Source organism: Pseudophryne corroboree, chromosome 1, assembly GCF_028390025.1.
Source record: "Pseudophryne corroboree isolate aPseCor3 chromosome 1, aPseCor3.hap2, whole genome shotgun sequence".
Lineage (NCBI taxonomy): Eukaryota > Metazoa > Chordata > Amphibia > Anura > Myobatrachidae > Pseudophryne > Pseudophryne corroboree.
In genome coordinates this window covers 579787607-579799301 of record NC_086444.1, presented here as the reverse complement: position 1 = coordinate 579799301, position 11695 = coordinate 579787607, and the positions used below count along the sequence as shown (strand labels likewise).

Sequence of the window (11695 nt, the reverse complement as noted above, 5' to 3'; positions counted from 1 at the left end):
ATTTACAGAGTCTGCCATTATTACCTTCTCTGGCAGGGAGTTCCAAATCTTTATTGCCCCTTTTAATAAACAAATCCCCTGCTAACTCCTTGTAGTGACCCTTTATATATTTGAAGATATTAATAATGTCTCCTCTTAGACGCCTCTTTTCTGGTGTATACATATTTAACCTAGTAAGCCTTTCCTTATACTCCAGTGTCTCTAGCCCTTTAATCAATTTAGTAGCTCGCCTTTGAACTCTTTCTAGCCCCCTATATCTTTTTTATAATATGGTGCACAAAATAGAACACAATATTCCAGGTGCGGATGTACCAAAGATTTGTACAGTGGCAGGATTATATACTCGTCCCTCGTCTCAATGCCCCGTTTTATGCACGCAAGCACTTTAGTTGCCTTCTTTGCTGCATTTTGACATTGTGCACTGTTGTTAAGCCTATTAGCTATGAGCACCCCCAAATCTTTTTCCACCACAGTCACCCCTATATTTTCCCCATTTAGAGTGTAGGATGCTAAACTATGCAGTGCAGTTAAGTTAGCAAGTAGCAGTATCCAATCTACACAGTGCACTTTGGTGGTCATTCCGAGTTGATCGCTAGCTGCATTCGTTCGTTGTGCAGCAATGAGGAAAAAAAAGGCACTTCTGCGTATGCGGCGCAATGCACACGTGCGACGTACTATTACAACGGCCGATGTAGTTTTACACAGGGTCTAGCGAAGCTTTTCAGTCGCACTGCTGACCGCAGAGTGATTGACATGAAGTGGGCGTTTCTGGGTGTCCTCTGACTGTTTTCAGGGAGTGTTCAGAAAAACGCAGGCGTGCCAGGAAAAACGCAGGCATGGCTGGGCGAACGCAGGGTGTGTTTGTGACATCAAAACAGGAACTGCATAGTCTGAAGTCATCGCAAGCTCTGAGTAGGTTTTGAGCTACACTGAAACTGCACAAAAAACTTTGTAGCCGCTCTGCGATCCTTTCGTTCGCACTTCTGCTAAGCTAAAATACACTCCCAGTTTGCACGGCTGCTAAAAACTGCTAGCGAGCGATCAACTTGGAATGACCACCTTAATCCGCAAGTTCTAGTATCCATTCTACCCCATGCACTTCAGTCTGCAAGCACCAGTGTTCAATCTACAGTATGCAGTGTACTTCAGTTTGCAAGTACCAATATCCATTCTATGTAGTGCATTTTAGTTTGCAAGTATCAGTATCCATTCTACACAGTGCACTCCAGTCTGCAAGTACCAGTATCCATTCTATACTTCAGTCTGCAAGTACTAGTATCCATTCTACACAGTGCACTTCAGTCTGCAAGTACCAGTATTCATTCTACACTTCAGTCTGCAAGTACTAGTATCCATTCTACACAGTGCACTTCAGTCTGCAGGTACCAGAATTCAATCTATCCAGTGCACTTCAGTCTGCAAGTACTAGTATCCATTCTATGCAGTGAACTATAGTCAGCAAGTACCGGTATCCTTTCTACACAGTGCACTTCAGTCTGCAAGTACCAGTATCCATTCTATGCAGTGTACTTCAGTCTGCAAGTACAAGTAGTCATTCTACACAGTGTACTCCAGTCTACAAGTAACAGTATCCATTCTACACTGTGCACTCCAATCAACACCTACCAGTAACCATTATACTCTGTGCACTTCATTCAGAAAGTACCAGTTACCGTTCTCTGCTGCTTACTCATCTAGTAAGCACAGTGTGGTGCATTCCACTGCTCAATACCCTTTTACTATGGAGAGTGGAGCACTCTATCCAGCACAGTGCACCCTAGTTTGACATATCACCTGTAACCATAGCCGGATTACTGACAATAGATGGGCACCTAGGGCACGGTGGTCCTAAGGGACCCATCACCTGCCTGCATCACATGCACACTCATGCATACACAGTACCTTGCCTTGTGCTCCTATGCCCGCTGCCTACATAGTGAGGCCTGGAAGTTGGCTGCACATAACTTTAAGAGAAGTTTACCCGGCTGCTACAGTGAGGTTCCTAGATGTGCAGGGGGTTAGGTTTAGGCACCACCAGGGAGGGTTAGGGTTAGGCTGCGGGGAGGGAAAGTTAGGGTTAGGCTGCGGAAAGGGAGGCTTAGGGGGGAGTATACTAACCTAGCCCCTGTCGGGATTCTCACCATCTGGATGCTACGGTCGGGCTTCTGAATATACGGTGGTCATGGATGCTCTCTGTAATATATGGTGTTCACTGATGCTTTCTGTAATATGTGGTGGTCACTGATGCTCTCTGTAGTATATGGTGGTCACTGATGCTCTGTAGTATATGGTGGTCACTGATGCTCTGTAGTATATGGTGGTCACTGATGCTCTCTGTAATATATGGTGGTCACTGCAATTTTCTCTAATATAAGGGGGTCACTGGTGCTCTCTGTAGTAGATGGTGGTCACTGCGATGCTCTCTGTAGTCAGGGCCAAATTAACAATGGGGTGAATGGAGCTGCAGCTCCAGGCCACCATTGAAAATAGGTCCACAGAATCCCCTGCACTCCAATTCCTGCAGGCCAAAGCTCTGCCTCTCCCTTCTCGGCCACCAGCAGCAATTTCTCCAACATTCCTCCTCTTCCCCCTCCCAGGTCACCCAAAGCTCTGCCCCCAGCCACGATAAGTTCTGCCCGCTGGGTCCATCTGCAGTTGTTTCCCCTTGATTGCCTAAAGTTCCTCCCCCGGGCATGGGAGGAGGGATGATCGGACGAGTGCTTAGTGTGGACACACTGGAGCAGCTGCTGTGAGGGGCCTTACCACTGCTGTGAGGACTGCTGCTTTGCCACCAAAGCCAGCCAGCCCATTATCAAGGAGTGTTGTGAAAACACAAAATGTATGTTTAATGCTCTCTGGAGATATCTCTGTCACTGATGCTCTCTGTGGTATACAGGCGGGTCACTGATACTCTCTGTGCTGTACAGAGATCACTGATGCTATCTGTAATATATGGGGGTCACTGATGCTCTCTGCGGTATACGGACGTCTCTTATGCTCTCTGCGGTATATGGGGGGGGGTCATTGATGCTCTCTGCTGTAACAGTCACCTCTGATGTTCTCTGTGGTATATGGAGGGTGTCACTGATGCCGTCTGTAATATGGGAGTCACTGATGCTCTCTGCAGTATATGGGCATCACTGATGCTCTCTGCGGTATATGGAGGTCACTGATGCTGTCTGTGATATATGGAGGACAATGATGCTCTTTGTGGTATACGGGGGGTTCACTGATGCTCTCTGTGGTATACAGGGGTCACTGATGCTGTCTGTGATATATGGAGGACACTGACACTCTCTGTGGTATACGAGGGGTCACTTATGATCTCAGAGGTATACGGGCATCACTGATGATCTCTGTGGTATACGGGGGTCACTGATGCTGTCTGTGGTATCTGTGGGTCACTGATGCACTCTGCAGTATATGGGCATCACTGATGCTCTCTGTGGTATATGGGGGTGTCACTGATGCTCTCTGTAGTATACAGGGGTTCACTAATGTTCTCTGTAGTATATGGGAATCAGGGATGCTGCCTGTGGTATACGGGGATCACAGATGCAGTCTGTGGCATACGGGGAGGTCACGGATGCTGTCTAGTATACGGGGGTCAAAGATGTTGCCTGTAGTATATGGCGGGGTCACGGATGCTGTCTGTGGTATGCAGGGGGGTCACTGATGCTGTCTATGATATACGGGGATCACGGATGCTGTCTGTAGTATACAGGGGGTCACAGAAGCTGTCTGTAGTATCCGGGGCTCACGGATGAGATCTGTAATATACAGGTTTATTGATGTTATGGAAGGCGGTCATGATGCTGGTGGTCATGATGTCAGTGCTTGATATCCCAGTGCCGGAATACAGCCACGCAGGCAAAATGTTGGTGCAGGAACTCCAACATCAATTGCAATTCTGACTGGTGGCATCCCAAATGTAAGTATCCTGGGGGTCTCTTAGATTTTTGCCACAGGGGGTGGGGGGTTAGATTTAGGCTGCAGGAAAGGGAGGGTTAGGCTTCGGGGAGGGGGGGTTAGGTCAGGGGCATTTCTACAAAGGAGGGAGCCCGTGTGCACCTCTGGGTGGGCCCCCTCCTCTGAACGGCACTGTAGACTCTGACATTGTGCTGGAGTCTACTGCGCATGCACAGGTCTCCAGAAACATGGCACCCGCCATGATCCAGAGACCAATTTGGCTACCACGCATGCGTGGTGGCCATTTTGGTGGCCATTTCTGCCGCAAGCGCTGCGCCCACCACTGGACTTCGGTAAGGTAAGTATTTTTAAATGGGTGCAGTGTGTGCAGTGAGGTCCCCCCCCCCCCCCCCCCCGCCTGGACCCAGGGGCCTGTGCGCACCACACACATTGCACCCACTATAGAAACGCCAATGGGTTTAGGCACCATCAGGGAGAGTTAGTGTTAGGCTGTGGGGAGGGAGGGTCAGGCTGTGGGAAGGAAGGTTAGGTTTACACATCACCGGGGAGGATTAGGGGGGCATTGGGAGAAGGTAAGTATACTTACTTAGCCCTGTTTGGATTCTCACCATCAGGATGCATCGCGGCCGCCAGCATATCATACCCAACTGATGCTATCTAGTTTATAAAGGTGAGGCTTTGCATCTTGTTTTGGCACATGCCTTAGAAGCACAAAGAGGCCCTGTTTTAGCGCTTGGGGCCCAACCCATATTGTCGCACCTGGGCCCACCAGTCGCTAGTCACGCCACTGTCTAGGCTCCACTCATCATCTTGGCAGTAGACATAGAGAGTACCATTGAAGGCACTGTTACAGGAGAGCAGAACATCAGGAAAGGTAAGATATGTATTTAACTGGTAACACTTATGGTGTATAATGGAGTGTGCTCTTATAAAAGGCATCTCCGGGGAAAAGTTATGAGCAGCCTGTGCATATTTTTATGTGGATCATGAATTACCTTAACACAGGTAATATAGAGGGCTCAGTGTGTCAGATGTAGCACTGCTCCTTTATACCTCCCTGCGTGTGTGTGTATATATCTATATATATATATATATATATATATATATATAGATATAGATAGATAGATACACACACACACACACACACACACACACACACACCTGCTTGCATCTTAGTGTGCATTTTGTGATTGTCATTGTAGTACTTTGTATAAGATAGCACTCATTATAATATATGGTGGTCATTGATGCTCTCTGTAATATAAGGTAGTCACTGATGTTCTATGTAGTATATGGTGGTCACTAATGTTCTATGTAGTATATGGCAGTCACTGATGCTCATTGTAATATACGGTGGTCACTGATGCTCACTGTAATATATGGTGGTCCCTGTGATTTTCTCTAATACATGGGGGTCACTGATGCTCTGTAGTAGATGGTGGGGTGAATGGAGCTGCAGCTCCAGGCCCCCATTGAAAACAGGTCCACAGGATTCCCTGCACTCCAGTCCCTGCTGGCCAAAGCTCCACCTCTCCCTTCCCGGCCGCCAGCAACCATGCACAATTGCTCCAATATTCTGTCTCTCCTCCCGTATCACTCGAAGCTCGGCCCCCAGCTGCGATAAGCTCTGCCCCCTGGCTCCATCTGCAGCTGTGCCCCCATGAGTGCCCAAAGTTCCTCTCACAGGCATTGGAGGAGGGACGATCGGACGAGTGCTCGGCGTAGTGATATACGGTGGTCACTGATGCTATCTGTAATATACGGTGGTCACTGATGCTCTCTTCGGTATATGGGGGGGTCACAGATGCTCTCTGTGGTATATGGGCATCACTGATGCTCTCTTTGGTATATGGGGGGAGTGAATGATGCTCTCTGCAGTATACGGGGGTTATAGTAGTGAACTGGTTAGTACTATGCCCCATATTAATGCCCTAGTTTATTTAATAAACCATCATAGTTTCCTTGTTTACATGATATCACATTGTAGGGTAGCCAGTACACATTATGCCACACGGGTGGTCTTCAGTTTGCCGGCGGCTGGGTTCCTGACGGCCAGCATACCGGCGCCGGAATCCCGATTGCTGGCATACCGACACCTTCTCTCCCTCTTGGGGGTCCACGACCCCCCTGGAGGGAGAACAGATAGCGTGGCGCACGCAGTGAGCCTGCAAGGGGCTCATTTGCACTCGCCCAGCTGTCGGTATGCCGGCGGTTGGGATTCTGGCGCCAGTATGCTGGCCGACGGCATACCATAGTACACCCGACACACAGTATCCCCATTTCACATTATGACATACATACAGTGTCCCTATTTCATATTATGCCCATTACAGTGCTTCCTGTTCATACTGTGCCACATTAGAATGCACGTCAGTTCACATTTTGCACAAGTTACAGTGCCCCAGTTCATATTATGCCACACTACAATGTCTCCATTTCTTATTGTGCCACATTAAAGTGTCCCCGTTCTTATTATTTAACATTACAGTGCCCTCCACATTACAATGAGCAGGTCAGATTGTGCAACATTACAATGACCTTCAGTTCAAAATATACCACATTACAGTGTCCCCGGCTGGGCCATGGATCAGACCCAATTACTTAGCAGCCATAACTAGGGAAATTGCTAGGCAACTTTATAACTTGGGTCCAGGCCTCCCTAAGCCTCTGTGCCCCATAGCAATGGCACCCCTTGCACCCACTATAGTTACGCCCATGGCAGTGACGTGCGGTGAGGCAGTGCCTATCCTGTCATACTAATGTATATGCCCGAGTTTTGACTATATAAAGCAGAGCTGGCCAAACCAGTCCTCGAGATCTACCAACAGTTCACATTTTCCAGCCCACCTAGCTGGTGCACAGGTGTAGTCATTAATAATTAAGATGTGCTGCATTCATTCCTAACTGACAATTCTACAGGTTTCCAGGAGGCCTGGAAAACATGAACTGTTGGTAGATCTCGAGGACCGGTTTGGCCAGCCCTGATATAAAGTATATGAAAAATACAAAGTATATATTAAAAATATATTTTTATTATGCTAATCATTTTTATATTCAAAATTCTGGAGTAAAATGTCTATGGCAGGTGAGCTACCTTTTCTGTGCATCTCTGATCAAAACACACCAAGTTTCCAGCAATATATCCTGCTACATCTTTGTATAATGCCCACATGAACACATGGCTTGTGTGTAAATATGACTCTGGTACTAGCAAGTGCCTCCTGAGCCATTTACCTCAGTGCACGTCCCTGGCCCATGGTCACGCCCCTACACAGATTACTGAGGTTGCCCTGTTCACTTGATGAATGGACTAAACAAATCCCCTCTTGCGCTATAAATAATATGGTATGGCTCAAAAGTTCAAAATAAAAACAAATTGATAATTTCATATAATCTATATTTTTTATTATTTAGTGAAAAATAGACATATGTATCTATATATATATACTCTCAAATAAACTATTAGACCGGTCAATAAAATCACTAACAATATCTTTGCATATCTAAAGGAGGTGGATCTAGGTAAACTCTGTGCACAGAGAATAAAAATTTTTATCAAAAAATGTATAAAACTCAGTCCATATGTTGAAATAAAAAACAAATTGCCAACTGTGATTTGCACCCTTGCTGTGTATTGAATTTCCTCTATAAGCTGCCACTCGTTATAAGGAAATGTTATTGTGCAGAAATGATCGCTCCACACTGGAGCCTTACGTGTAGCTCACACCGGTTGTTGTACCACGGTGTGAGCTACACGTAAGGCTCCAGTGTGGCAACATATGGACTGAGTTTTATACATTTTTTGATAAAAATTTTTATTCTCTGTGCACAGAGTTTACCTAGATCCACCTCCTTTAGATATGCAAAGATATTGTTAGTGATTTTATTGACCGGTCTAATAGTTTATTTGAGAGTATATATATAGATACATATGTCTATTTTTCACTAAATAATAAAAAATATAGATTATATGAAATTATCAATTTGTTTTTATTTTGAACTTTTGAGCCATACCATATTATTTATAGCGCAAGAGGGGATTTGTTTAGTGGTTTAGTGTTACCGGAGATTTCTAAGTACCGGTTCTTTTTGACTTGATTTACCCCAAGTCGAGCTCTCTCCTGCAGCTTAGGTATTTATTAATCATAGTATTATTTGTATACAAATTTTAATACTATTAATTTGATCACCAGGATGTGGTGATGATTTATTAGCGCCTGGTTATATTTTCTTATACACTTGATGAATGGAATCACATAGTTCAGCCCCGCCCACTTCCTCTTTTACTAAATTGCCTTCCTATCTGCCCTCTAGTAGGTTAGGAGCAGCAGGCAAGTACACTCTACAGCGCAGTTCTGGTCATTTCAAAACAACAGCTCACACCAAAGGAGTTATTTCTTTTTATTATAAAATGTAATGTAAGCTATGTTTGTTGTATAACTCACATTTACAACACATTTACACAATAATCAAAAATACAGCTTTTGTGCTTACACTTGGCATTAAATCAACAAAAAATTATATATTAACATAGGCAACACATACACCTTTTCATCAAATTAATATTTTGCAGAGTGTGCTCAGTAATTAATTATCTGCCATCAAAAGTGGATTCCATACATTTACCTTAGGCAGTAAAATACATTTAATTATACATAATATTTAAGTAAACTGGTGAGAAAATATATACAATGACCCTCTTCAATTAGCATTTGACCTTGAGCAGCATATTAATATACATGTGCATATGAAAATATAGATGAACTTAACAAAAAAAAAAACAATACACAAGCATAAGAAAGTATATCACATTATAGCATTCACATATGAACTAAAATGCACTCCAGATTAGATCCTGGATGAAATGGATTATCTGGCATGCTAAAAAGGAGAAAACCCATTCTTTCTTTTTCTGAAAGAGACAAAGAAGGAAAAACATTTAGGATGTGAGTAAAGCTACAGGTGTGGCATCAAAAGGAAGCAAGGATTGCATTTTTAAATAATGAATAATAAATCACAGAAAAATAATAGGCCAGTTTGTGGGTATCACTTAGCCTTGCCTTTATCTAAAGGACTGTGTGAATAATACATGGGAAATTATAATTTATATACAATTAATTTAACATAATTTACCAGAATTATATTTGTCAATAGAATAGATTAATTAACCCTTTCTCATATCTTATTGTTTTCAATCAGCAAGGTGTTCAGTGTCAATTTTACATCATTGAAATTTACAAGCATTTCTTTTTAGAAGTGATGGTCAAGTGCTTATTGCCATTCCTGGCCCCAGCTGTCCCTCTGACCAACTAATATTTCAAACATTAGGTCACCCCTGGTTTCTCTACGAAGGAGACATGTAACTCAGTTACATGTTGTGATGCTGCTGCTTTCTCCAGTTCTCAGCGGAATAACAAACTAGCGCCAAGCCTGCCCCAGCAGCCTTGGACAGCAGTAACAGCACAGAGAATACTCTGCATGTTGTGAGATCCATAGCTTCTGCTGATGAGCACTGATATGATGGCCCAGAGGAGCCGACAGAGGGGGTCATTCCGAGTTGATCACTCGCTGCCGATTTTCGCAGCGCAGCGGTCAGGTAAAAAAATGGCAAAACTGCGCATGCATATGCGCCGCAATGCGAACGCGTGTCGTACGGGCACAAAGAGCAACGCTGCTGTGCACTGGATCTAGCGAAGATTCCATTCGCACAGATGATCGCAAGGAGATTGACAGGAAGAGGGCGTTTATGGGTGTCAACTGACCGTTTTCTGGGAGTGTTTGGGAAAATGTAGGCATGTCCAAGTGTTTGCAGGGCGGGTGTCTGACGTCAATTCCGGGACCTTTGTCGCTGCAATCATCGCACAGAATAAGTAACTGCAGGGCTGGTCTTGTTTTGCACAAAATGTTTTTGTACCACTCAGCTGCACAGGCGTTCGCACTCCTGCAAAGCGAAAATACACTCCCCCATGGGCGGCGACTATGCGTTTTCACAGCTGCTAAAAGTAGCCACTGAGCGATCAACTCGGAATGACACCCAGAGAGCAGCCATGAGCAAGGAGACAAGGTAATAAAAAGCAAGGAGGGGAGGAAAAAAAAAAAAATCACAGGAAAGGTAATGTCCAGGTTAGTAATGGGGAATAGGAGATAGAACCCTTTAAATCCAGGCCTGCTTATAATGAAATATTTTAACTACAGATGAGATATTCAAAGGAAAAAAGGAAATAATGCAGCACATATGTAAGGAAACCAAGCAGAGAATTTCGTACCCCTGGCTAAATCCCCTCAGAAATGTTATTTTATATCTATTAACCCAAAATGCCTCCTTTTATTGTGACTGAATATAAACATTTGGTTTGCACAAGATTAGCCGTATTCTGCAATGCTGTGTGCTGGATGCACTGTAGTTACGACTTCTGCTTTAAAAAATAGAACCACCCCTTAAAAATGTGAATCCACATACAGATGGAGCCTCGCTCATTTAGACACAGCTTGGCATAGTGGTATCATCGAAGGTTGCCATGCCCGTGGAACTAAGGTTAGATTCCCGCAAAGTACACTCTTGTATTGTATATCTGTGTACAGATTAGCATACACAGTTTTTTTTCTAATTTTGTCAAAACAAGTCCTGTCATACTTCGTATAGAGTCTCAGACATGCACACAGATATACAGTCAAAATTTGAAAAAACTGTAGATGCTACTTATTACACAAATATACAAGTGTGACTTTTCAGATTACGAGAGTCTTATCTTTATGACACTGAGCAATGGACCATTGCTTTAACACATAAGGTTGCGTCTGTATACACTATTTTTAATTATTGATTTATTTTTTTGGTCCCGACTGAGAATGAATATTTTTTACAGCGTCCCTTTATTTACAGTACGCTATACACTAAAGTTTCTGATTGACTCTCTCCGTCTGACTGTTGGTCTATGTGTATAACATTACAGTTGTCACTGGCCATTTGCCAGGGCTTGCTAAGAGTACACTATTACGGTACGATTACCTTACTTACTGTATATCCATCCACCGCTATTCACTCTACAGTACTGAATTAGTGGAGCATTAGCCACCCAGTGTATGCTGTGTATGTTTTCGCACCGCAACGAGCCTCTCCGTGCAGTACCCCAACAACCTGAGCTATAGCTAAGGAATGACAAATACTCCGTATAGGCAGAGAAACTGCAACGATGAGCGAGGCTTCATCTGTAGCAATAATAGTTCAGCAAGTTCTTTGGAATATACATAGCTACCCAACTCAGGGCTATTTTACCACTTCTCAGGGTCATACATCACTCTGTTTAAATCAGATACCACTCAAAGCCGCTATTATACCCCTCACTGAATGATTTATGCATAAAAACAATACTTGCCTAGAGCAGTCAGGTCCTGACCAGCTTGGAGGGCAATTGCATCTGTTTGGTCTCACACATCTACCTCCATTTAAGCAAGGTGACTGGCACTGAGCTGTAATAAAATACATAAAGGATGAAAATGTATACTTAATATCATATTTTTTATTTTAACCAGTATTGGACAAAGGTACAAATGAAATTTGTAATTGGAACATACAGTAATGATGAATACAAGTCTAAAAACAAACGCAAACAGAAATGCACATAAACAGGTGTTTATTATTTATCATGGATCGCATACTGAATGCGATCTGGGCAGGATCTTACTGTACAGGACTGAGCTGCACAGAAGCCACTTCCGGGAAGGGTTCCGGGGGTACCCTCTGCCAGCCACAAGTGCAATCTGT

General features: G+C 43.9%; 1 protein-coding gene across 1 annotated transcript in view; it reads right to left on the bottom strand.

The window, feature by feature from the left end:
- Window positions 1-8317: 8317 nt before the first annotated feature.
- The window catches only part of SVEP1 (sushi, von Willebrand factor type A, EGF and pentraxin domain containing 1), a 598519-nt gene continuing 595141 nt past the window's right edge, over window positions 8318-11695 (bottom strand). Inside the window, exons 49-50 of the mRNA XM_063914219.1 lie at window positions 11307-11400; window positions 8318-8842 (exon numbers count right to left, since the gene is read on the bottom strand). Coding sequence (XP_063770289.1) covers window positions 8812-8842; window positions 11307-11400 — 125 coding nt within the window. The 3' untranslated portion in view covers window positions 8318-8811. The remainder of the gene's footprint in view (window positions 8843-11306; window positions 11401-11695) is intronic.